The sequence below is a fragment of the Callorhinus ursinus genome, unplaced genomic scaffold (assembly GCF_003265705.2).
Source record: "Callorhinus ursinus isolate GAN/ISIS: 27379988/994484 unplaced genomic scaffold, GSC_fseal_2.0 scaffold115, whole genome shotgun sequence".
NCBI classification, from domain to species: domain Eukaryota; kingdom Metazoa; phylum Chordata; class Mammalia; order Carnivora; family Otariidae; genus Callorhinus; species Callorhinus ursinus.
This window is the reverse complement of record NW_027397177.1, coordinates 453,291-479,154: the sequence shown is the minus strand read 5'-3', so window position 1 is coordinate 479,154 and position 25,864 is coordinate 453,291. Positions and strand designations below refer to the sequence as shown.

The window sequence follows — 25,864 nt, the reverse complement described above, 5'->3', positions numbered from 1 at the left end:
AGCAAAAGCCGGAAGGTCTACGTGCACTCTGGGTATTGTAGTCGACAAGGAGAGTGGGCCTCACTAAATTCGTCTAGAGGGGAGTACTAAAAAAATGTAATTTAAAATAGTTATAAAAAATACTTTAGAGCGGACAAAAAGTTAGGAAAGGGTATTTTAGTATATACTACAGGGAGATTTTAGACCCTAGCGTCTTTGCCTGGCTTTTTCTCATTTGCAGCCTACCCCTGTCTTCCTCATCTCCCCCCGGGTCGCAGGTCCGGCACTTCCGGTGAGCCTCCCAGGGCGTCGGAGCGGAAGCGGCGGCGGCGGCGGCTGCTGTGAGCAGAGAGGGTCGGCTGGTTCCCATCCTAACGTTCTCTGGGCGAAGCGGCATCTGCGAGGCAGGGGTGTCCATCATGGTGAGTGCGGCCTGGCAGGGGCTGGGAGCTGGGGCTGGCGGCTGGGGCCAGGGGCCGAGGCCGGGAACGGCGGGGCTGACTGGACCGCCGCGGAGATGCCGAGTCACTCCGGCCGGGCAAGAGCCGGACCCTTGACCACGAACGGCCTTGGCTCGTCTTCGCTGGTCCCGGGCATAGTTCGACTTTTCTCTCAGTTGGACTTAAACACCTTCAGGGTGAAAAGGAATCTTCTACGTTTGGGTCCACCCACGGGTCTCACAAGTGCTAGGCACGTAACAAGTTTCCATAACACCAAATTAATTGAAACGTTGCTGGGGGTGAGGAGTCGAGTCAGGGGCCCCCCAGGGAGAATGCTTGGGGGCCATTCCCATGGAAGGGAACACTCAGCCCTTGCCCCAGTTCCTCCCCAGGTACTTCTGGGTCATACCTCCGTTGTAATGATGCCTTTGGCTATTTAAGCGATTCAGTAAAAATAACGGTAGCAGCTAGTTTTTGCTGGCGCTTTTTCTGTTACGCAGTTTTTAACACCCACCGTCCCTTATTACACCATATCCCATTTAACCCGTACAATGCGGTTGGAGGCAAGGATGATTATTATCATTTTAACCATGAAAAAAAAAGGAAGGTTTAAAGAAGTAAGTAGTTTACTCGAGGTCAGAGAAGGGGGGAGTGGAAATTTGAAGCCAAGTGTGGCCGCAAAGCTTAGTCTCATTACCATGGTTCGGCATTGCCTCAATGTCAGTTGTTTATTTTAGCAAAAATAAATAATGGTTATTAGGTTTTATGCGAAGTATGTCATTGTTGAATCATGTTTCCATTCTCAAGTTCATCCACTTAAAGACGTTGAATACCTGAAGAGGTCTAGGCAATATGCTAGGCATTGGGATTATAAAAGAAAGTGGGACTTGGGGTTGGGAGCAGCAAGGGAGGGGCAGAAGGTCAGGTATATGGGTCGATTGAAGGCAAATTGTTAAGGGTGTTAAATACTTTGTGGGGATTTTCTGATTTAAGGAGGAACGAGAGCAAAGAGATAAAATGGCTTAGATGGGGTAGGGTGGTGTAGTGAAAGGCTTAGGGAAACTCCCACTGCTCTACCTTCACATTTGTTACACTTCTGGCCAAGACTGTGGAACAGAGTTCAGCTTAAAAGGAGAGACAAAGACTTGAAAACTACTATGCTGAAGCTCCCAGGGATTGAGGAGCCATTTGAAATTTTAAGCAGGAACATGCTGTGTTTGTATTGTAGAAGACCGCAGATTCATCTTGCTAATTTTGGAATTGCTGGTAAAGGACCTTATCAGTAGATGGCTTTCCCTCTACTTAATGTATATTTGGAATCAAGTCAAGAAATATTTGTCCATTGTGAGATATTTTTTAAAACTTGTAAAAAACACATAAATTTACCATCTTAACCATTTTTAAGCGTAGATTCTGTAACGTTAAGTGTATTCACATTGTTGAATACTGGATGTCCGAATTTTTTCATCCTTCAAAACTGAAACTGTATCCATTAAAGAATAATTCCCCCATTTCCCTTCACCTGTTCCCTGCAACCAACATTTTACTTTTTGTCTCTATGAATTTGACAACTCTAGGGACCTCATATAAGTGAAATTAAATAGTATTTGTCTTTTTGTGATGGGCTTATTTCACTGAGCATAACGTCCTCGAGGTTCATCCACGTTGTAGGATGTGATAAGGTTTTCCTCCCTTTTAAAGGCTGAAAAATATTCCTTTGGGTAGACCACATTTTTTTCACCTTTCATCTGTTGATGGACCCTTGGATTGTTTCCGCCTGTTAGCTATTAGGAATAGTGCTCTATGAACATTCGAACATCAGACAAATATCTTTTCAAGAGCCTGCTTTTGGTTCTTTGGGATATGTACCCTATTGTGCAGTTTTACATTGGAGGGGGGTAGGAGAGACATCATGGTAATTGCAATACTTTGAGAAGACTCCAGATTACTGTGTCACAAGTTTTCTAAGCCTCATGTTAAAAGCTGGGATATTACCTTTTTGGTGGCACCATGTCTTCACTTTACTTATTAACATGAGGGAGTACCACAGTGTAACATGAGAGCACCTTGGAGGGGCACCAGTCCAAACCCTAGGCAAAGCAGGGAATGTTCCTGGAACAAGGAAGGGATGGTTATGGAAGCCAGGGGAAGGAGTGCAAACACCTCGTGCCTGCTCTTCCTGCTGCTTGGAATGCCAGTCCCTGTTTTTTGCTTGGCTCCCTCTTGGCATTCAAGTCTCTGCAGAGTCCCTTTCTGACCACCCATTTAAAATAGCAATCCCAGGTGCCTGGGTGGCTCAGTTAGTTAAGCATCTGCCTTCAGTTCAGGTCTGAGTCCCACTTTGGGCTCCCTGCTCCACGGGAGTCTGTTCCTCCCTCTCCCTCTGCCCCTCCCCTAGCTTGTGCTCTGCTCTCTCTCGCTTACTCTTCTCTCAGATCAATAAATAAAATCTTAAAAAATAAAACGGCATTCCCAGGAGCTCTCTGTCCCTTACTCTGTGCTGTCCTCAGAGCATTTATCAGCACCAGACATGCAGCTATTTTACTCTTTTGTTTCCCTTGTCTTGAATGTCAGCTCCTCCAAGGCAGATGTTGTACCTGTTAGTGAGCAAACATCCTAGAGTGATGTTTTGCTAGTGCTTAGATCAGAGCCTAGCAGATAGTGGGCACTCAGTAAAGTGTTTGTTTGTTAATTAACGAGAAGAGGGAAGGTGTTCCAGATGGAGGAACCAGGTGTGGCAGGTGTAGGAGATTGCAGGGCCGTCAGTAACAAGTCCCTGAGGTACATGTGAGGTCTGGCCTGGGTCCTTGGGTGAGGGGTGAGAGACTGAAAGAGGTTAATGACAGGCTTGATGTGGTCAATTGTATATTTTAGTAAGATTGCACCGTCCAAAAGCAGTGGAATCTAGACAGGAGGGATGAGACTGGACAGGGCCGAATGTGTAGAAACAGATCTGAGATTCCCCAGGCTCCTGGGAAGTGCTTCCGGCAGATTGCTCTGCTCTATCAGGATTTTGGTGCATCTTGTTCTTCCAGGACATTCAGCAGCATTAACTGCCCTGACTTGTTTGGGCTTTCAACGTGAAGAAATGGACCTTTGTTCTGTACTAACTCCAGCATTTCTTTCCTTCCTTGTAGTTCTCCTTCAACATGTTCGACCACCCAATTCCCCGGGTCTTCCAGAACCGCTTCTCCACGCAGTACCGCTGCTTCTCCGTGTCCATGCTCGCAGGGCCTAATGACAGGTCAGATGTGGAGAAAGGAGGGAAGAGTATGTGCTCGTTTTTATTTTGAATAGTAACCTTTCCTGCCCTCAGCCTGCAGTGCTTATGGTCGTCAGTAGCCCTTGTTTTGCATGTGTAACCAGAAGCTAGTTACAGTGAATATCTTACTTGCCCTAGACTTGCTAAGGGGGTCTGGGAGTGGGAGGGAGAGTCCTAATTATGATTAGATTTATGGCTAATAGCCATTTGGTTCCCCCACAATGAATTACAGCAAGTAAAATTCCTTATGAAAGATCATTATGAAATTCTGGCTACCTCACAAGTATCATTTCATATGTTTTAAAGATATGACAGAAACTAAATTTTGGCTTTTGTTCTGCCTTTTTAATTTTATTTTCTTAATGTTTCTTAAATATTCTTTCCACAGTAATTATGCCGCCCTCAGCCCTCGATCAACTCAGTAAGTATTTTCTCCATGACTACGGAACTGAGGTCATTTAAGTATGGACATCAGAAACTTGGCACATGCTCTTCAGTATGTCCGGACATAGGCAACCTTCATCATGTCTGGTTGGGAATTTTCTGTGGAGGGTGTGTGCTGGACTGGAGGGCTGGGCCTGCAGATGCCCCGGGGGGGTGGTGGCTGGTGGTGGCCAGCTGTCCAGGCTGGGGCCAGCAAGTACTCAGCTCTAGGTCCCTCGGGGGTTCTGCTCTTCTGAATCCTCACCCCCAGCACACATATACACCTTATTCAGATCCCACCAGGACTAAAGGAAAGTTCGAGCGCCAGTGCTTTTCACCTTGCTGGGGCATCACCCTGCTGCTGTTGGCTGGGTTCACTAGGTTTTCTCCTAAAGGAGGCAGTGGACTCCCAAGGAGGATGCTATGCAGCAGGCTTCTCATCTCTTCCCCAAACATGTTTCCTCAGCTCCAGGCCCTGTCTGCCCCATTGCATTGAAAAGCACATCAAAAACTGAGCTATTGTCTTCTGCCTCAGAAGCTGCCTCTCTCAGGTCCTTTCTCTTATAGCAGGAGCCAGAAAGCCCCGTGGGTTGTGAGAGCAGCCATACTTCTCTTTCCTCAAGTCTTCATCCCATGAGAACAACCCATGGAGACCTCGTGCCCCCAGCCACAGGCACAATCAGTTCCTTTCGAGATTTCAGTGGTGGTTCTGGTGTGAGTTCCTCCTATCTAAGGCAGGAGACGTGGAGGCCACTAGAGGGCGGGTCCACAATCAGTGTCTGGTACATGTGGGGCAGCACCATAGAGAAGGGGCATGGGTCTGGTATCATTCCAGCTGGGGCTTTGCGCCTGGCCTGGCTATAGACTAGTGACTTGGCCTCTGAACTTCAGTGTCCTCATCTTTAAACAGGGAAACACAGCACCCATCCATCAAAGCTGCTATGTGGCAGGAGTACCTCCTCCTAGGTGGTGCCCTGTGGTATGTGTGTAAATAGCCCAAGCCCATGTGACACCAGTCAAGGCAGGAGGTGGCCTTTAGCCAGCAGGGCTAAACCAGTGCCAGCAGTGGCAGTGGCCACACCTGGTGGAGGCCTGTAATTCTAGCTTCTGCACAGCCAGTAGACAGACCTATGGGGTTCATAGCCCCATCATAGAGGAGGAGACAAGCCCCCCCCCCCCCAGAGAGCCTGCCTTTCCATTTGAGCTGACCCAGGCACTGAGTGCCAGGTGTGACCCTTGGTACAGGTGTCTGAGAAGAGACACGGATTGGGACAAGGGGCTTAGATCACAGTGTTCAAATCTTTTAAGTCATGGAAGAAACTTTGTCCAAATGAAATCTTACAGAGAGTCTTAATTTATAAAAGGGTCACTGCTCAGTTTGGAGGAGGTAAGATGGTGCAGAGGGCTCAGGAGCCCCGAGGCACTTCTCTAAATCCGAAAATGCAGTGTGAAAACCACCAGACTGAGGAGCACAGGGGTTTCTTCCAACCACAAGAATCTTGGATCCTTGGCTGGAACCTGATCTGCTTCACCCCAACAGACCATCGTTCTGCCTCACGAACGTGAGGGGACAGAGGGCCTGGCGTCTGGGCCCTTCGCCACGGTACTCCAGCATCCAAGTCACCCTTGGCGATGGGGCGAGAACACCCACACCCACTGCTGTCACTGCTGCAGGCTCTTCTCCCCCATCTGTGGCTTCCTGCCCAAGCTTCTTACTTGATCTGCATCACCATAATTTTCAGGAAGATCCCAGGTGGAGTCTGCCATACCTCTTGCCACTGAAAGGAGCTTTTGTGGCCATGTCTGCTTAAGCCGACAGGCTAAAGTGAGCTTTGGTGGTTAAGCCTCAGACCTGGACCGGCAGCCTGGGTTGAATCCCAGCATCGTCCCTTCTGGGCTTTGTGATCCTGGGCTTCTCGCTGACTGGGCGTATTAGCTCCCCGTAGATAAAAGTAGTAATGATAGTCCTTGCCTCACTGGTCTGGAAAGAGTAAGCAAGAGCCTGGAAAATGGCAAACACTGTTACTTGTCAATGCATCAGTCTGTCCCAGACCCATCCCCCAGGTCCCTGACTCTCTTGGGTCTCCTGCTTCACACTGCCTGCACCTCCCGCCCTCCTGGGTCAGCCTGCCAGTAGTCCTGTTTGCCTGCCTCTGGCTGTCCATGCCGCCTGCTCTTGGGACCACTAGAGTGAGGAGGCATACTGTGTCATGACCTTGCTGAGAGCCCACATTGCTGAATGCTCCCACCCAGCATAGTATCTGGCCCAGCCTCCCTCTCCTCCTGACCACGCTCTCACCCTGTCCCTGTGCCCCAGTTTCACCTGATGGCCAGCCATTCCGAAACTGGCTGAACTCCCCTTCCTTCCATGCCTTTGTCCAGGCTGCTTCCTCTCTGGCCTTCCCTCCCTGGCTGGCCTGCCCAGGACTGGTATGGACGACTACAGGAATGCTGCCTCCCCCATGCCACCCTTCCCACAGCACTGCAACATCTCAGTGCACGTGTTTCTTTTCTCCCCACCTTTCTAACTAGAAACCTTTGCAGGCAGGGATTTTGTCCAGCATGTGGTTGGCAATTAATTATTTATGAATAAATGAGTTAACATACAACCTTTTAAAACTGGGATTTCAGAAAGCCTCAAGTGTAAGCCAGTACTGTGTCCCTGGGTCACCAAACATTCCTGAGCTCTGGGCCAAGTGATATGCATGGGGGGCGCATGGGCAGGCACCCAGGGGCCGAAGGCCCTCGTGAGTCTGAAGGCCTGCTCTGGGGAGCAAGGCTGTGTGGAGCCATGATGGGCACCCAGGGAGGCTGATTTTCAGAGAAGCGCATTTGGGGAATAGAACTTCTTCCTCACAGAAGCTGTGCCTCAGCCTCTCTCCTTTTTAGGCCGACTCAACATCACCTACCCCATGCTGTTCAAACTGACCAACAAGAACTCGGACCGCATGACGCACTGCGGTGTGCTGGAGTTTGTGGCTGATGAGGGCATCTGCTACCTCCCACACTGGGTGAGTGGGGCCGTGCCAGTCTCGGAGAGTATGTGGGCCTGACTCAGGTTTGGGGCCCCATAGAAGGGCAGCCCTCAGCGTTTGTCATGGCTACAAGGATGGGATTTGGAACAAGGCTCTGTGTGCTCAGAGGCGTGGCCTTTTCTTTGACAGTCGATCAACCGGTAGCCCAGAAACCACAGCCATGCTCTTTACCTGCCATCTCCTGGGTAAGGCTTTTGTAAAAATAATAAAGCAGGAGTATTTTTGAAGTGGTCTGAGTACAGGATTTTAGGTTTTAATACATCTGCTCCCCACTTTTACTAATTTCTCCCCAGTTCTGTCACGTGTGTGTGCGCACGAGTGCGCTTAGATGCTTGTATGTAACTGAGTCTTTCCAAAGCACATCACTTCCTTGCCATGGAAACAAAGCCTCTCTTTTTGCCTTCAGACTTTCTCTTGAGCCTGGGTCCTTCCTGAGTACTAGGCCCTTCCTCTGGGCCAGCCTCTTCCCCCACCTCACCCATCTTACCTGCTGCCTGGCCTCTCCTATGTTGTTTTCTAGCCTCAGTCCCCCAGGGAGCTCTTACTCATGCCTCAAAGCCCAGACTCCACTTGCTTCCCTGCTCACTTGCCCTGCCCAGCACCTTACTGTGTGGGTTTACAGGTGCCCCTCATGGGTGCAAGGCCTTGTCCTATTCATCAGATAGAGTGCTGTGGGTGGCTGAAGTGTTGGGTACTGACAACTTCCCAGGGCCATTCTGGATCCTCAGAGGCCCTCTGTGACTCTTACGAAGAGGTAAAAGAGGAGATAGTAACTCTGGGGAAAACTGTACCTCAAAGGTTCTCTCCCTAACCCACAGATGTTGATTTTGGGTGGCCCCTTGTCCAGGCTCTCAGACCATTTTGGATCAGAAAACTAGTTGGATCCCTTTTGCTGAGAAATAGCATATTCCCTGGGAAGCTTCTTTAGGTAACGTGAACCTGCTTCTTTCTGGGCCAGTCTTCCAGATCTTGGCTAGAGTGGGTGGTTGCCGGGGGTTTCCCAGACGTTGCTGCAGAGCCGGCCTGAGGATCTTTTCCACCCCCAGCGGGTATGTGTGCAGGTGCCTTCCATTAGCTGCTTGGCAGGCTCCATCCCACCCGGAGCTCCCAGGCTTCTTCAGGGCGAATCAGCCTGGAACAGATGCTGGCCTCTCTTCTAATACCTGAGGCCTCATTTACTGGCCTAGATCGAGATCCCTGCCCAGGACCACTGGGAGTGTGTGGATGCCTACCGCGGGGTGCCTGTCATACTACCTATGCCCCATGGTGACCAAGGCCCTCCGGGGGCTTGTGCACACAAGGAGCGGACCAGACCTGGAGCGAGCCTCCTCCCTGCCCTCGGGCTCTTCCACCAGCCACTTCTCTCCCCAAGTCCTGTCTGAGCTTGCTGATTCAACCACAAGCAGGGGGCTTGGGATCCTGCCTTTCCTCCTCGAGCTGCCAGTGGCTGTGTCCTTCCTCCAGCCATTGGTTACCCTCCGTCTTCTCTGGCAGATTTCCCAAAGAAATCCCTAAGGGACTGTGAGCTTGGGCTGCAGCAGACTGACTGCCAGTCCTTAGAGCACTTCCCGTGAAACTGTCCCTCTCCAAGGTCACTGAACGTCCCAGTTACCAAGTCCGTTGCCTTTCCATCCTACTCAGCCTGCCCGTAGCTTTTGTTGGAGCGACCACCCCAGCCTGGCGAGCACCCTTCAGTGAGAGTGTGTGGGGCCCTCAACAAGCTTGTCCGTGGGGCCGTGCTCACTCTCCAGCCTTGCTCATGACCTCTGCCCCACCTTGGCCTTAGCCTGCCTTCCTCTTACATGCATCTTGTCCTTGGACTTTTAGAGTCACCTCCTAACTACCTCTGTGGAGCCTCTGTGGTCAGCAGCACTGTTCAACAGTGTCACCTGGGGGAAGTGTTCTTGAAGGGATGTGCCTAGGACCAGCTTCAGGGCAGCCCAGTGTGGGATGGGGCCAGGGAGTGGGGTGGTGACTGAGGAGTCGAGGTCAGCTGTGACCTGATCATGGTTGAAGCCAGGGCTGGGTGTATAGAGGCTCACTTGTGCAGTTCTCTCTGCCCCCCCCTTTTTTAAGTTTTTGTTTGTTTATTTTTAGTAATCTACCCCCAGCGTGGGGCTCAAACTCACAACCCCTAGATCCAGAGTCTCATGCCCTACCGACTGAGCCAGGTAGACACCCTCCCTGTTCTGTCTGCTTTTATATGTTTGAAGTTCTCTTTAAGAAACCCTGGGGGCGGGGGGGGGGGGGTGGAGTGCCTGGGTGGCTCAGTCGTTAAGCGTCTGCCTTCAACTCAGTTCATGATCCCAGGGTCCTGGGATCGAGCCCCGCATCGGGCTCCCTGCTCTGCAGGAAGCCTACTTCTCCCTCTCCCGCTCCCCCTGCTCGTGTTCCCTCTCTCACTGTGTCTCTCTCTGTCAAATAAATAAAATCTTAAAAAAAAAAAAAAGAAAGAAAGAACCTCTAAGGGGCGCCTGGGTGGCTCAGTCGGTTAGTTGGCTGACTCTTGGTTTCGGCTCAGGTCATGATCTCAGGGTCCTAGGATCAAGGCCCTCGTCAGGCTCCGCGCTCAGCACACAGTCTGCTTGGGATTCTTTCCCCCTCTCCCTTTCCCTCTCCCCCTGCTCACACTCACATGAGCGCTCACGTTCTCTCTCTCAAATAAATCTTAAAAAAAAAAGCAACAACAACTCTAAAATAAGAAAAGCTAAAAACCATTCCAAGGCATGCAGGGTTTCCCATTTCTGGCCCGCCCCCCTTGTCTCAGACCCCCCAGTGTCAGCCTTGTGGTGGTGTCTTGACTTGCTGCACAGCAGGTACTCCCATGCCTATGTTCTTCTCTCTCCGCCTTGTTCCTCAGCCAGTGTCCACCATGCAGGGTGATTTCATAGAGGTGTGGGGGTGTCTTGTCAGTTTTATATGACCCCCGTAGCAGACCCCTCTGGGGACTTGTCGCCACCCTGTGCCTTAGCTATAGGGCCATTCCATGTGAGGTGAGCCCACCTAGTGTCATCATTATCCTGCCTCCATTGCAGCCCTGTTTGCCCCAAGGCCTTGTAAGTTGGGTGTGGGACAGCTCGGAGGTATGGGGGGCGGGGTGAGCTTCCCTGGGGAAACACTTTGCCCCTAGGAGACCTGGCACTGCTGGCACCTCACACTTCCAGGTGACCCTCCCAGTGGACCATCTTTTCTCAGAGGCTGGCAGAGACACTCACATTGCCAGCTGCAGCCTCCCAGTAGCACCCCAAGGCTTTCCTTTCATGTCTTTGACTTTTTTGCTGGCTTGCTTTTTCCTCCTTCCTGACATCAAATCCCAAGTCCTCATCTCAGGTTCCTCTTCCAGGGACCCAAGGAAGAAGACATCTGAATGTCAGACCTGGGCCTGCCGAGGGTATGGTTAGATGGCGCTCAACGCCGGCCACTTAATTTCCAGGAGCCTCATGTAGCCTTCTTCTTCCTTTAGATGATGCAGAATTTGCTGTTGGAAGAAGGGGGCTTGGTTCAGGTGGAGAGTGTCAACCTTCAAGTGGCCACGTACTCCAAATTCCAGCCTCAGAGCCCTGACTTCCTGGACATCACCAACCCCAAAGCAGTGTATCCTTTTGAGATAAGAAGGGTTCTTCTGGACAAAGGAGAGGTGTGCCAGTAGTCTATAAACTACCGAGCTCTTTGTTGAGCATGTGCCTACTCTGAGGACCACACATCGGTTTGTGATTGAAGTAGTGATTAGAGAAGAATGGCGTTTGGCCAGCACGTCCACCCCAGCGTGGCCCTGGACAAACACCCTGGGCCCTCGATGGGATGCTTCTGAATGCTCTCCAGACACTTCCTCGAGGGCAAAATGGAACCCTTCCTCCAGGTGGACTGGGGCACCTGGCACAAAGCTCAGTGTGTTCTGGTGGAAAGAGGCTGGCTGGTCTCCCTCTGGGCCCTACGCCAGTGGGTCCCTGGTGCCCCAACTCAGCCATGAGCGCTATTCAGCCTCACCTTTTACCCAGGTTAGCGCTTTGCACTCCAAACCAGTGGGGAGCATTGACAGAGTACATTTTCTGTCAGCAAGAGGAAAGAAAAGATTTTAGGTTTTAGTGGGTTTTGATACGTTCTCTGAACGTAAGCCAGACATGTGTGTTGATAATTTAAGGAGTAGCTGGTGTGGGCAAGGAGCATGCTGTGTGTGGTCTGTGGTCTAGACCTCTGGCTTAGAGGCCTCAGCTGGGCTTGTTCAGATCGTGTTACAGAGTGGTCACTCCACCGCCTGTTTTTAAAAGGCTTGAAAAAACACAATTGAACAATACAGATAGGTAGACAGTTTAAAAAAAAAAAAAACCCTGCTTCCACCCTCCTCTGGTTGTACACCCTTGTCCCCACCCCAAACCCGGGAGCAAGCTTGCTGCCGGCCGTGTCCTGGGTGTGGGTGGGCTGTGTTGAGTCTTCGCTGACCGTGTCTGTGGACGAGCCTGTTGAGTCCCCCCTATGACTGGGCCCTGGGCACAGTGGGCGCCTGGAGAGCTGTGCTCACGGCTCTCATTGTTGGATGCTTCCCATCTTACAGCAGGATGACATCCTGTGGCAAGATCTGCTTGCCTGGTGCCTCAGAGCTCTGCCTTGGAGGTGCTTGTCTGGCTGGCAGTGCCCAGGGTTGTCTGCCTCCATGACTGCAGCCCCTTCTGGTCTTTCTCTGCATTTTCATGTGTGTTGTGGTACAGACTTACTAGATTGTTTTCAGAGGCTGTTTCTGGAGGCATGGTTAACTTTTTAGCCCGTGGAGAAAGAGTGTGTCCCTTTTGTCAGCTGAGAGGCAGTCTGGTGCTCCCGAGTCTGGCTGACAGGATGGAGGCAGTCTTAGTAAAGCCAGACTCAGCACAGCAGGGAGAAGGGGGAGCACGCAGGGCTGTGAGGCAGAAGCCGGCTCTACCTGCAGAGGCCACATGGGCTGGCTCTGACAGCTCAGCGCCTCTCGCCTTGCAGGGCCACTGGAGGAATTAAGGGAGGGCACCCCAGTAGCCGAGCATTTTATGCAAGGGGACAAAGAACGGTATGCACAGAATACCCTTTTCACAAAGCTGTTCTCATCTTGGAAGGCTGTCTGAGTAAGAGACAGGTAAGAGTAATAGAAGGGATCCTAGACAGGCTGAGTCTTGCACCCTCAGACTCTGAGAGCCTCACCTGCTATGCCATGTCCCGTTGCTGGGTTCTGGAGCCACGTTGTATGTTTGACCATTCTATTTAAAATAATTCTCTGAATTGATGAGGATGATGTGGTTAAAATCTTCCATGTGATTAGGCGTTACTCCCTCGCCTGGGCATTTGGGTTATTCAGGGTTTTTTGTTCTGTTTTGTTTTTATTTTTTTAAAGATTTTTTTTTTTTTATTTGAGAGAGAGTATGAGATAGAGCATGAGAGGGGGGAGGGTCAGAGGGAGAAGCAGACTCCCCGCTGAGCAGGGAGCCCGATGCGGGACTCGATCCCGGGACTCCAGGATCATGACCTGAGCCGAAGGCAGTTGCTCAAGTAACTGAGCCACCCAGGCGCCCTGGGTTATTCGGTTTTTAAGAAGTTATTATTATTTACTATTAGAAAAAAAGTTTACAGGTTACTTCTTTTTTAATTTTTATTTTTTTAGTTCTTCTTTTGAAACATACCCCTAAAGTTGGGTTACCACCCAAAAGATAGAAACAACGAAAGTGGCAAAGAGAACATCTTTGATTTTTGAGGGGGCCTATTTATCATTCACTCATTCCCCCGCCGCCCCCCCTTCTGTGCTCCCATGGGATTTTGAAGATCAACTTGTTCAGGTGTAATTTACATACAATAAAATGCACAGTTTGATGAGTTGGCAAATGTGAACACCTGGGTAACCAGAAGATTTCCATCTTTCTGAAAGGTCCTCTGTGGCCTTGCCTGCCCGTCCTCACCTGACCTCCAGCCCTAGGAGCCTCCCAGGGCCTCCCAGCCCTCAGAAAGCTACCTTTCTTGAGGGAACACTTTGTGGCAGGTTCTTTCCCTCAGCGGTGTTTGCAAGATTCATCCTTGCTATGAGTTTACCCTTCCATAATTATTGCTGAGTAGTATCCCAGTGTATCAAAGCTGTGTGTTTCAGCACCAGCTTGGTACATGTCTGTCTGGTATACTTTAAGACGGAGATGATCTAAACCCCTCATGGAACTTGTTTCAGATTTAAGGTACCCATGTTGCCATGTTGCCTTGACAGTGTGTGTCTGCAGATTAGAAAACGCCTTGAGAAACTTTGCCTGTCTGACCACGGGGGATGTGATTGCCATCAACTACAATGAGAAGGTGAGCGTCTCCACCATGGGGCCAGCGCTGTGAGTGTCTCCATTCTGGGGTTTGAGTGGGGGTTCTTTTTAGGCAGGGTGTGCCTGGCTTTTGTCATGACGGCTGCCTACTGTTTGCTTGCTTTTTCAAGTCTCCGTGGATGTGTGTTCAGGGTCCTCTAGTAATTCATTCAGCAGCTCTGCCTGGAGAATTGATTGTGTTTGCAGATGCATGAGCTTAACATTATTAATCTCATGTCTGTGCCCCGTGAAGCCAAGGCTGCCGATCATGCCTCTGGCAGGAAGCGCTCCGCTGTGCCTGTGATCTGAGCTGCTCCCTGGGCCGCTCTGTGGGGGCACAGAAGCAGCAGCCTGGGCCCTCGTCCCTGTCACCCCCTCGGGCAGGCCCCCGAGGAGCCAGGTGCTGCGCGGCACAGGGAGAGCAAAGCCTGGCTCCGCCTAGGGACGGTGTCGCCTGCGGTCACCGGCCCGCTCCTCATGGGAGCACGTGTCCTCTTCCTCCTCTTCTCTTCAGCTCTGGTTTTCCCTTAGGAGCTCCTCTGGGACATGAGTCTTTCGGGTTTGAACGCCACATACGTTCATCTGTGGTTCAATGCTTGCCTAGCTGCCTGGATCTAGACAATTTAGCTGTAAACTAAAATGTCATCGCTTGCCCTCCCGTGTCTCACTCATGTCCTGTTTAAGCGACACAGAATTCAAGACATTATCCACGTCCCCGTTACCCGTGGCAAGTAGCTGAGGAAAGATGTCATAGTTGGCAAGCCGGCTGATAACCCATCCTGCCACAGGCATGGAGCACAGCCACGTGGATACCGTCACCCACTGTGACAGCGGATGGTGACCCTCGCGGAGCTGCCGCTAGAGCAGACCTCCTGGTGCTCAGGAGTGACCACAGCCCCTGCCCGGCTTTCCCTGAGCCAGCTGCCTGCTCCTTCACACACTCTCCCATCCCATCGGGGACTCGGGTGCTCACAACTGAGAACAGGTGCCTGTGGTTCAGCCAGGTGCTCCCTCCATGTCAGTGTAGGGATCCAGTGTGTTCTTTGAGTTTCCTACTGTTTGAGGCGTCTGTTGCTGAGAATCCTTATCTTTCATTCTGTGGGTTTTGAATCACACTTTTATATTTTCTCCTCAACCAAGAAGTAATCTTGTTCCCTTTAGCTTTGTAGGGGACATTTTAGGTGCTCTCTACCTTAACTGAATACTTGAGACTTTCATAATTATGTTAGTGTTCTTAATATTAAGGGAGTAATGCTAAATACAATCCAAATTGATGATAAAAGATAAATTGAAATTTTTGCACTGAAAGGGAAGGTGAGTTACATAGAATTGAAAGGCATGTTTGGACTTCTACTTCTGGAAGTATGGAAGGCTAGGTACTCTAAAGGGCCCTTCTCATAAAATCCGGTTAATTTTACGATGAAGTCTAGATTATGAATACATTGTTGGTCTTGCTAAAAACATAGGAGGTTTTAAAGAATCTCTCATAGTGTTTGTTGTCCTGCGTGCAAATGACCATGTCAGTGCTTTAGTGGGAGATCTGAACTGGAGGCTTCCACATTAAAGTAAGACCCTCAGAGGGGCTTAAACCAACCCAGAGGTGGATGTTGTCCTCATCCCAGGAGAAGGAACCCAAATACTCTCTGGGAGAAGCGGCCCCAGTTTATTTAAGCCCTCAGGACTGCTGTAGATGGAACAAACAAACAAGAATTCATAAAACCACCAGACACCCAAGCAGAGACAAGAAAAGCAGACATAGACCCTTAAGGAACTCAGTATTGGCATTTTCGTTGGTTTTTTTTGTTCTGTTTTGTTTTGTTTTGTTTAAGATTTGATTTATTAGAGAGCATGAGCTGGGTGGGGCTTGGGGCCGTGGAAGGGCAGAAGGAGAGGGAGAAGCAGACTCCCCCACTGAGCAGGGAGCCAGACGCAGGGCTCGGTCCTAGGACCCTGAGATCATGACCTGAACCGAAGGCAGACGCTTAACCAACTGAGCCACCCAGGGGCCCCGGTATTGGCACTTTCAGGTGCAAACATAAAGTAATTATGTATAAGATGTTCAAAAACATTTTTAAAATGGAATCATAAAATTTAGCAATCAGCAAAAGACTACCAAAAATAACTAGGAAGATTTGAAAAACAGTCAAAAGAGTTAAATAACAGCTGACGAAGAATTCATGAAAGGAAAGCTAAATTTGGAGAAGTACCTTAGAAATCTACACAGAGAATCAAGGTCATGAGCACAGGGGAGACTAGGGTATTGGGGATCCTGAGAAAATTACACACGCTCAGTGAAAATGCCAGCAGGAGAGAGCGGAGGAGTGGTGATGTTGTGAAGAGACAGTAAGTGAAATTGTTTTAGAGCTGGCCTTCAGCTCAGTTACAGGGAGTATAGGGTATATCACACAGGGTGAGTTGCAGACACCGAATACCAGATACCAAGAGGTAAGCAGAAAGCAGGTACTTAGAAAGGAACGGCAGCCATTACCGCTCCAAATAGCAGAAAACGGTTGACCCTTGCAGAATACGGGGTTAGGGTCACCCAGCCCTGCAGAGTGAAAACTCCATGTATAACGTCTCACTCCCCAGAACTTCACTATTAATAGTCTACTGTTGACCGGGAGCCTTACCACGAACAGGAACAGCCGACAAACACACACAGTGATGTTATGTGTGCCATAAACTGGGCCGTTGCAGTAGAGTAAGCTGGAGAAAAGAAAATGTTACTAAGAGAGAAAATAGACTGTGAAAACTCCCCATGTAAGTGGACCAGTGCCGTTCAAACCTGTGTTGTTCAAGGATCGACTGTATCTTCAAAGGATGACAGGAACTGTCACCAAAGTCATCTTCGTCTTTAAAGAATGCAATCAAAATACTTGCAGATTAGCAAAATCAGAGAGAGTTTATTTACCAATGGAACTTTAAAAGCATGTGCTTCAGGAGTAAGCAGTATCCTAGAAGGAAAGACCAGCATGCCAGAAGGAACGGTGAACAAATAAACTAGCAAATACGAAGTAAATCTTGGTAAACATTGCCACATAAAGTGGTAATAGTATTTAACATGTAAGCCTGAAACGAGGACATCTCAAATATTGGAAAAGAAGAATGTTCAGAATGAAAGTGTTCTCTATTTGCAATCCAGGAAAATGTTCAATCAGTAAAAATAACTGGAAATTCTACATACCTGTTGAGTGTTTAAAGGTAGTTTAAAAATTACTGTTTTAGGGGCGCCTGGGTGGCTCAGTTGGTTAAGCGACTGCCTTTGGCTCAGGTCATGATCCTGGAGTCCTGGGATCGAGTCCCACGTCGGGCTCCCTGCTCAGCAGGGAGCCTGCTTCTCCCTCTGACCCTCCCCCCCTCATGCTCTCTCTCTCTCTCATTCTCTTTCTCAAATAAATAAATAAAATCTTTAAAAAAAAATAAAAAATGAAATAAAATTACTGTTTTAGATGCAGTGTGACAATACAAAAAACTAAAAAAGTCACAGAACTATTTCTTGTTACCACATGCAGCATAGTCTAGTGTTTCTGTTGTGCTCCTTCCGTGATTTTTCTTTCCCAGCTCTGGTTATGACACAGTTGGTTTTATGGCCCACTAATCAGTTGTGACCTGCAGTTTGAAAGCACGACTGCAACAAAATGAGAACATGTGGCCCCAGCATCGACAGGTGGTGGTGTAGACGGGATGGCAAAACCAGTGGAGCCAGCCCGGATGTTGAGTGGAGAAACTGGGTTACATCCACACAGTGGCATGCATGCCTTGCTGCTTATCTTCTATAAATAATGAGGAAACTTTTAGAAAGCAGCCTGGGCACACGAAGCCCTCTGACTTTACTAATGTTTAGGCTTTTTTTCCATGGTGGGGCTCTGGACTATTCTTTACAAAAGCAAGACATACCCTAGGTAAAAAGAACCAAAAACAATGCAGGAAAAAGCAGATTCTGCCACTTTTAGCTCTTACTCTTCTGGACTCTTCTGTGTTTGTTACATACTTGAGATCATCTTGGACACACAGCAGTATAACTGACTTTTTAACTTATTTTCCTATCGGCTGTATAGTATTCCCCTGGTGACTGTAATTTCTTTATATGTGGACAAATATCACTCGCTTAACCAATCTATCGGTGGGTATTTTGAGCATGCACTATTATTAGCAAGCAATGTTGGAGAGAGCCTTCTCAGAATTTTCTTTGGGTGTTTAGCTAGTTATTTACTTAGAATAAATTCCTAGAAGTGAACTTCCTGAGATAAAGGTTGTGTCTTTTGCAATTTGATGTATAACTACCCTGTCTGATTTGAACCACTTATAGGGAACAGCCTCTGTTGAGTGCTGGGCAGGCATCAAAGCAGCTGAACCCCGCAAAAGGCAGCCCCCTTGTCACAGCAAGAGGTGCGGCTGGGGGAGGGTGCCCTGGAGGTGAACAGTATGTCTGCAGGAGCTAGGTAGGGAGCCGTAGTCACATGAGTGGTGACAGCCCGCAATGCTGCCACGAAACCGTGCAACTGATGTTGGTGGTTTTCCCACAGATCTATGAACTGCGGGTGATGGAGACGAAGCCTGATAAGGCCGTGTCCATCATTGAGTGTGACATGAACGTGAGTACCTCTGCTGCTTACAGGGCCAGGGGGAGAGGGGCATTTGATGACCCCTGCAAGCCACTGCCCCACCAGAGTGTCATGCAGCCCCTGGGACTGTGTGGGTGAGAGAGGAGGAAGGTGATACCAGAACACCGTGAGGAGGCTGCTGACCTGGTGACCCATCTCCAGCCAAGAGGTGGCACAGTTCTAGCCGCTTCTGAGGTGGCTGCACTCACCAGCATTGCAGACGGGCCACAGCGTGGATACTCTGGAAAGCTAAGGAAACCTATTCAGCTCCTGTGTAGGAAGCAACTACTGGTACCCACAGCAGCCTGGTGGGTCTCCAGGGAATGCTGCTGAGCAAGAGGGGCCAATCCCAAAAGGTTATATTCTGTCTGGTTCCATTTGTTACTACATTCTTGAAATCGGCCAGACTTTAGTGGAAGACGGGGTAGTGGTTGCCAGGAGTTAGGAGAAGGCCAGGAGAGAGGCAGGTGTGGTTATAACAGGACAACTCAAGGGGTCCCTTTGAGGTTGGAATAGTCCAGTATCTTGACTGTGGGGGTGGAGACATTGACCTATACTCGGGATAAAATTGTGAGAACTTAACTGGGAAATCTGAATAGGAGGGCGGGATGGTGCCACTGTTGCTATCCTGATGGTGATACTCTGTAATTTTATAAAATGTTACCATTGGGAAAACTGGGCCAAGTATACAGGGGCAGCTTTCTGTTGCATTTTTTGAAACCACATACGAATCTACGGTTGTCTCAAGTAAAAACAAAAGGTTGTCTCAAGTAAAAACAAAAGTTAAGGAAGCCTAAGTACATCCCAAAATTGTACTGTTCCTCTTGAACCGCAGGTGGACTTCGATGCCCCACTGGGCTATAAGGAGCCTGAAAGACAAGTCCAGCATGAGGAGTCCGCCGTAAGTTGTTTGTCCAGCGTCCCTCTGCAGCCCCGCGCTGTTTGCCCTCTTCAGTAACAGGGCTTCTGTGGGAGGCTGTCCTGCGTGTGTCGTGGCAGAGGACATGTCGAGATTGGCCTCTGCTGATGCTTGACACGGCCATGTGCCTTGCTCCCAGGGGCACAGTGTGTCCCAGCTGTTGGGGGCGCAGGGAAAGCAGTAGCAGTGAGAGGCCCAAGAGAAAAGCTGGGGTGTCCCTGCTGAGAGGCTCATCACCCATTTTTCTGTCCCCATCAGGAGGGTGAAGCTGACCACAGCGGCTATGCTGGAGAGCTGGGCTTCCGTGTGAGTACCAGGCCACAGTTTTACTTTCTGTACTCCCACCGTGCCATCTGGGGGCCTCCCACCGTGCCATCTGGGGGCCTCTGCAGGGATTGGGCGTGCAGTTTTTGTGCACGCATGTATCTGGCACTTTCTCAGCTACATGGTCCTTTACATCCACTTTCTCCTGGAATTCTCCAAACAATTCTGTAAGGCAGCATTCAATTTTTCTTCTTTTTTGAAAATGTCTAACCTACCAAAAAGTTAAAACAGGACACGCGTGTACCCTTCGCTTAGATTTACCAGATGTGACCACATTTGCTTTATCTCTGAGAACGGGACTCTTTGAAAGGAAGTTGCAGCATGACCTCCCAGCACTGCGGCCCGCCAGCCTCCCTGGGAAGCAGGTGGAGATGTCCAGGGTATTGGCATCAGGGGGCTGGGAGGCGGCGGCGGAGTCAGGACTGGAAAGTGGAGCTGAGCTGTGTGGGGCAGCTGCAACAGAGGCCTTAGCCCACCCCGGAGTGGCAGGGGGCAAGCTGGGTGGCCCTGCAGAGGCTGGGGCCAGAACTTTCAACCTGTCTTTAGCTACTGGCTGCCCTTGTAGGGTGGCTTTGTTTGGGCCAGGAGGTTCCTTTCATCTCACTAGCAGTCCCCTGAGGGGCTTGGCAGAAAGTTCTTGGCTGTCTGTACTCCAGCAGCTGGGGAGTAAGGGCTTCAGTCCTTAAGGGTTCTGGGTAGCACCTCCCACACACATCCTGGCAGCAGTCTCTGGCCCCAGGGCACACGTGTGCTCACTAGTTCTTGCGCACTCTCCTGCTCCCTCATCCAGGCCTTCTCCGGCTCCGGGAATAGACTGGACGGGAAGAAGAAAGGTGTAGAACCCAGCCCCTCCCCAATCAAGCCTGGAGACATTAAAAGGTGGGTCTGCTCTGGCTCTGCTTCCACCCTGATGCTTTGTCATCCTCCAGGGAGGCTCTGTGCCAGATTCCTGGGGTGGGCCTAACCTCACTCGAGCTCCAGAGACAAAGCCTGGACCGAGGAGGCTGGCGGTGTGGATGGACGGCCCCTGCCTGCTCTCAGTGGGCTGGAGCACCACCAGAGCCTGTGTTTCCCGGTGGGGGTTGAGAGGGGAGGATAGTGGTGCCCTGTTTAATCCGCCAAGCCTCTCCCACTGCAGTCCAGCCTCCCTCAGTGCCCGCAGTTCAGCCTCTACCTGCCTCCAAGTGGTACCTGATCAGCTTCCTCTCCTGTTTCAGATCTTTCTGGTTCCTGTTTAGTCATCTCTCCATTTTCCTGTTTTGTGACTTCTAATAATTGATCAAGTCCCATTATGTCAACTTCCCTCAAACAGGAGGCCGGAACTGCCTTACTTAATGTGTTTTTGTCGTTTGGCTCAGGGAGTGTCAGAGCAGGTTTCCTGCTCCGGTGGCCGTCATGGAGGTGGTGGGGATTAGATATGTCACCTGTCTACTGTGTGTGTTAGAGCAAAAGGAGAATGCTGGAAGTGTGGTGTTATTTTTGTTTTTTGTTTTTTTAAGATTTTATTTATTTGAGAGAGAAAGAACATGAGCAGGTCGGAGAGGGAGAAGCAGGCCTCCCGCTGAACAGGGAGCCTGATGTGGGGCTCAATCCCAGGACTCTGGGATCATGACCTGAACTAAAGGCAGACGTCCAACTGACTGAGCCAGCCAGGTGCCCCTGGAAGTGTGGTTTTTACCCAGTCCTAAGAGAGTGTAGCCCTTGCAGGGTCTATGAGGCTAAAGGACAGAGATGGTGAAGGCCCCCCAAGCCTCCAGGTGGCCCCTCGCTGCAGGCCAGGCACCAGGTCTACAGGCCTCTGCCCCAGTTGCCTTCTGATTACTCCAGGAAGGATGCTGGGGAACACGAGAGGGCTGGCCCAAGGCCAGAATGGGTACAGCGGTATACCCTAGAGTTGAGTCGCCAGGATGGCGCTTGTCTCTTCTGCTTGCTTTTCTCATGATTGCCAGGAATGAACTTTAATGCTTTTCTCCTGCAACTAACATTTTTCTTCCTTTCTTTCCTTCACAGAGGAATTCCCAATTATGAATTTAAACTTGGTAAGATCACTTTCATCAGAAATTCACGTCCACTGGTCAAAAAGGTTGAAGAGGTGAGTTTATTTCACTGGTAACGAGAAGTGTTGCTTGTTAGTGATGACTTTCCATTCTGAATGAGGCCATTTCTGTCATATTTCCCCCCATGCCTGGGGTGCTTCTCTCCCTGGTGCCCTGATTATCCTGCTGAGGCTGTGTGGGGTGTGTGCAGGTCATAGCTCTGGTGTCACCTGGTAGTGGTGATCAGCACCATACCCGCTCACAGAGCCCTGACCCAAGTGCCAGGCCCCATGTTGGTGCTTTATACTTAACTATTTAATGCCCAGCCAGTCCCTTGCGGTGGCTGCTGTGATTGTCTGCATTTTACAGATTTGAGTGTGAAGATGTGTGATGGCGAGGGCACCCAGGGTGCAGGGGCAAGCTCCTGACCAATACATGGCTGCCTCTGTGCCACCACCCTCTATAAACGGCCTCCACTGAGACCTGAGGGGAAGGGCCTCCCCCGGCCCAGGAGTTCCCCTGTAACGGGAAGGGAAGGCTGCAGGTGGGGGCAGGTGTTGGCAAAGGGTAGGTTCCCACCTTGTGGGTACTTCTTCCAAGTGTTGGGAACCAGCTCATAAAAGCCAACACACCCTACTGCAGATCGCCCACCCCACCTGGCAGCCATGGCCATTATGCTGTGTATTTCTAGAACACCAACACTTTAGACCCTCCGCTCTCCTGGTTCCTTTTCTCAAAGGCTCAGTCTCTTGGGGATCTAGAGTAAGCTAAAAGGTAGATGTTCTGTGAGCACATTCAGGATAGACTGCTAGCTAGGACCAGTTAACTGGCTAGCTCCTGGCTGCAGGGCCATCACCAGCCTCTTGACCACTGAACTCTTGCCCTCTACCTGTGGGGTGGTTGGGGAACTTCCAGGCTTCGGAGGAACAAGAGTGGTTCCCAATGAGACCTCAGCCTCTTGATTCCTCCTTGAGTGCCAGCTACAGGCTGGCCCTTGCTGCCTTGGGCCTAGAGGCTTCAGCAGGGGCTTCCTCCAGCCTAACTTGTGACCTGAGTACTGGAGAGGGAGGGCGAGGCTGGCAGGCATAGGTGGAGCTGTTTAATCCATTAAGTATTCAAGAAGAAATGCATGGCTAACAATGGGATTGAAGGCACACGCTTAGCTCCACCCCATCCTGAACCCCCATGAAAGCTTGGCACAAGGTAATAAGGCAATAAAGACATTGACGAGAAGAGGAGGCAACTGCTACAAAACTTTGAAAGACTCAGAACAGAAGGACAAGTGGTAACAGACTGCATAGGCCATGAGAAGCTGCATCCTGAGCTGCCTGTGGTTTAGACAGTAGAGCTCTGAAAGGCACCTCTGGAAATGGGGGGCTAAAGATGGAATGTGTGTCACAAAGAACTTAGAACCACGGCACCGCCCCCCCCTTCCCGCCCCCGTTGGGGCTGTGCCTGCCTGACCCCAGAAGAAAGCTGGTGGCTTGTCTTCTGGAAGAGGCATCATGGCAGGTCCCTAGACTGGGGCTGTCAGCAGAGTGGGTAGCAGGACTGAACTAAAAGAGAGAGTGACAGTTTGCATCCTGAATGTTGTCGCCCTTGGTGTCCTTCCCTTGCTTGGCTCCCACACTGGCTGCCAGGGTTATTCACTGCAATTGGAGGAGCTTTCTCTGGACAGTCTGGCGAGCCCTGAGGAATGTTCCAGACAGCTCACCCCAGTGTGGAGACTGCAGTCAGAAAGTTTCTACTTTCTAAAGAGTTCTGAAAAGAGATTAGAGAATCCCAAGGGTCAGGAACCATCAGAGAAATAATTTCCCCAAATGGAAGGGCATGAGTTTGCAGCCAAGAGGACCCCTTGAGCATCCAGCACCATGAATGAAAATAGCCCCCTATCAAGGCAAAGATCCTAAAGCTTCCAGAAGGAGGAAAGAGGTTATGCCACAGATTAAGAATGGCATCATCTTAGCGCAAGACACAGGAAGCTAGGAGATGATGGAGCAGCGTCTCTAAAATTCTGAGAGGAAACTTTCACAAAAAATTGTGTACCCAACTCTAATGGGCTGAATTATGTTCCCCCAAATCCTTTGTTGAAGCTTTAACCCCCAGCACCTCAGGATGTGACTGTATTTGGAGGTAAGGCCTTTACAGAGGTGATTAAGTTAAAATGAGGCCAGTAGGGTGGCCCCTAATCCAGTCTGACTCTTCCTATAAGAAGAGGAAAGTTGGATGTACAGAGGAAAGACCATGCAAGCACATCACAAGAAGGCAGCCATCTGCAAGCCAAGGAGCGAGGCCTCAAAAGAAACCAACCCTGTCAGCACCCTGATCTTGGGCTTCCATTCTCCACAACTATGAGAAACTAAATGTCTGTAGTTTCAGCTGCCCAGTCTGTGGTATTTTGTTATGGCAGCCCTAGCATGCTAACAATAGTCAACGTATCAGGGAAATGTGAGAGTAGAAAAAGCGATTTTCAGACATGTAGGATCTCACAAAAGGATATATTTCTCAAGCACCCTTTCTCAGGAAGCGTTTGGAGGATGTACCCTACTAAAATGAAGGCATAAAGTAGAAATAAGAAAGCCCTCGATCCAGGAAACAGGGAGCCCTGAAACTATTCGCAGCACCAAGAGGATGGCCAGTCTAAGCAGGGCAGCCTAAAGGCCCTAAGAGATACACCTTCAAGCAGACAAAACCAGCAGGATGCCTGCTGTGATTGAATGTGTGCAGAAGAGAGAAGCCAGACACAGGGACAGCAGGACAAAGCGAAGGCTCTGCAGGAAAGGAAGACTGAATGGCTCAGCTATGACTCAAATGTACATGGTCGCCTGGTACCACATAAGCCCTGTACAGGCCCCCCCCAGCAATACACTCCTGCATGGGGTGGGGAGGGGCAGGGGCAGGTGCAGGTGCAGGGCTATGTATCAGGGAGTGTGAAATCCTCTTCTTCCATAGAGAATGCCTCCAACTGACTAGCAATACAAGCTCGTTAAAGATACCTGCTGTTTTCAGTTGAGAAAAAACAGGCCCTCTTTCTGTTGGTGGGAAAATAGCTTGACAGAATGTTTCTGAGGGCTGGTTAGTGACCATAACATTAAAAGCCTTAAAAATATGTGCAGTCCTAAAAAAAAATAAAAAATAAAAATAAAAACAACTTAACTGTGCAATCCTTTTATGGTAGAATAACACTCCTAAGAAAAAAATCAGAGTTGTGTGCAAACACATTAAGCTGCTCACCACAGCAGCTTAAAATATCACAAACCTGGGAGTAACATCCAATGGTGGAAGACTGCCTCTCCCAATGATGGAATTCTCTGTAGCCTTTAGAGTGTACTGGAAAAGAAATTCATCGACTTGAGACTCGGGAAGTAGAAAAATTTACATAAACATATATAGTAAAGTGGCTGGAAATATTTTTGGGTGGTGGAGTTACAGATGATTTTTCTTTTGGAGGTGTATTTTATGTTTTTTACATTTTGAAAACGTGATACTTCTGCAAAAGGATGTACATTCAATCTGAGAATAAAGGCTATGGTAGAGGCATAGTTGTGATTCTCTGGTTTCGTTTCTCAATTCAATAGATTATGATTTCTATTTCAAAGCCATTTCTTATTATGAATAATGGGGAAGTAAGGTAAATGGGTGGCTGGCACATGAGTCAACAGAATCAAGCATTTATTCTAAGCCTCCAAGGAGTTTCTGAAAATAGTATTTTATCTTCACACTCAGGATGAAGCTGGAGGCAGATTCGTCGCTTTCTCTGGAGAAGGACAGTCGTTGCGTAAAAAGGGAAGAAAGCCATAAGTTGGGACTGTTGGCTGATTGGAAAATAAAATAATCAATTGCAACATAATGGCTTTTAGTTACTGGCTCTGATGGGGATGAGACTGTTGCAGAGGATGCTCTGTCACTTTAGGTTTTGTTTTAGAGTTACCTAAGAATTACCGCGTGTGACCTGTAAGTGGAACTTTCCAACTTGGTGGATGATTTTGGGAAGGAGAAACCTCACTCTGAGGTCCTGCAGGCAGCCTCCTCCTCGCCCCTTCTTGCTTTCAGCCCTTGAGGGGTGCTCCCACTGCCTTAGCCAAAGCAGAGTTCCCTAATTCCTGATAAAAATCAATGGAGGGGATTGAATTGCTCTAACTTGAGGTGTTGTTTCTCTTTTTTTCACTTACCCTTTGTTTTTCCATGTCGATAGCTTAGAGCATTACACCTTTGGCCTAGAAAAAAGTGGCTTAAATAGAGACATGCTCTATAAATAGTGGTTATCCCATTACTCTGGCTGCAATTTAAGTGTATGAGGAAGGATGTTTTTATTTTACACGTTGATATTTTTTTTTTTCCAAAAGAACCATTCTTCAGAAGGTGGATTCCTGATAATACATTTCATCTTGTAATTTGATTTCATATGGAAATACTCCTTAATGAATCGGTTCTACAGTGAAACAACTTCATGATGAAGCACAAATATGAATATTAGAATAAATAAATGCTAAAGATATATTTCTCCTTCCCTACCCCCCACTCCCAGTTAATGTATTAAATTATC

General features: G+C 49.3%; 1 protein-coding gene across 1 annotated transcript; it reads left to right on the top strand.

Annotated features, from left to right (window-relative positions):
- Nucleotides 1-244: 244 nt before the first annotated feature.
- UFD1 (ubiquitin recognition factor in ER associated degradation 1) lies at nt 245-25,168 on the top strand. The gene is made up of 12 exons (XM_025857989.2): nt 245-401; nt 3,557-3,689; nt 4,070-4,102; nt 6,994-7,115; nt 10,603-10,733; nt 13,364-13,436; nt 17,962-18,030; nt 18,875-18,940; nt 19,217-19,264; nt 20,073-20,161; nt 21,293-21,374; nt 25,045-25,168. The coding sequence occupies exons 1-12, from the start codon at nt 399-401 to the stop codon at nt 25,117-25,119; spliced, it is 924 nt and encodes a 307-aa protein (XP_025713774.1). The 5' UTR covers nt 245-398; the 3' UTR covers nt 25,120-25,168.
- Nucleotides 25,169-25,864: the final 696 nt, after the last annotated feature.

Bases quoted from the DNA above. Each gene is read 5' to 3' on its own strand.
- UFD1 (XM_025857989.2), top strand. The intron at 10,734-13,363 runs GTATCCTTTTGA...GTGTGTCTGCAG, and splicing joins ATCACCAACCCCAAAGCAGT to ATTAGAAAACGCCTTGAGAA. The intron at 13,437-17,961 runs GTGAGCGTCTCC...GTTTTCCCACAG, and splicing joins CCATCAACTACAATGAGAAG to ATCTATGAACTGCGGGTGAT.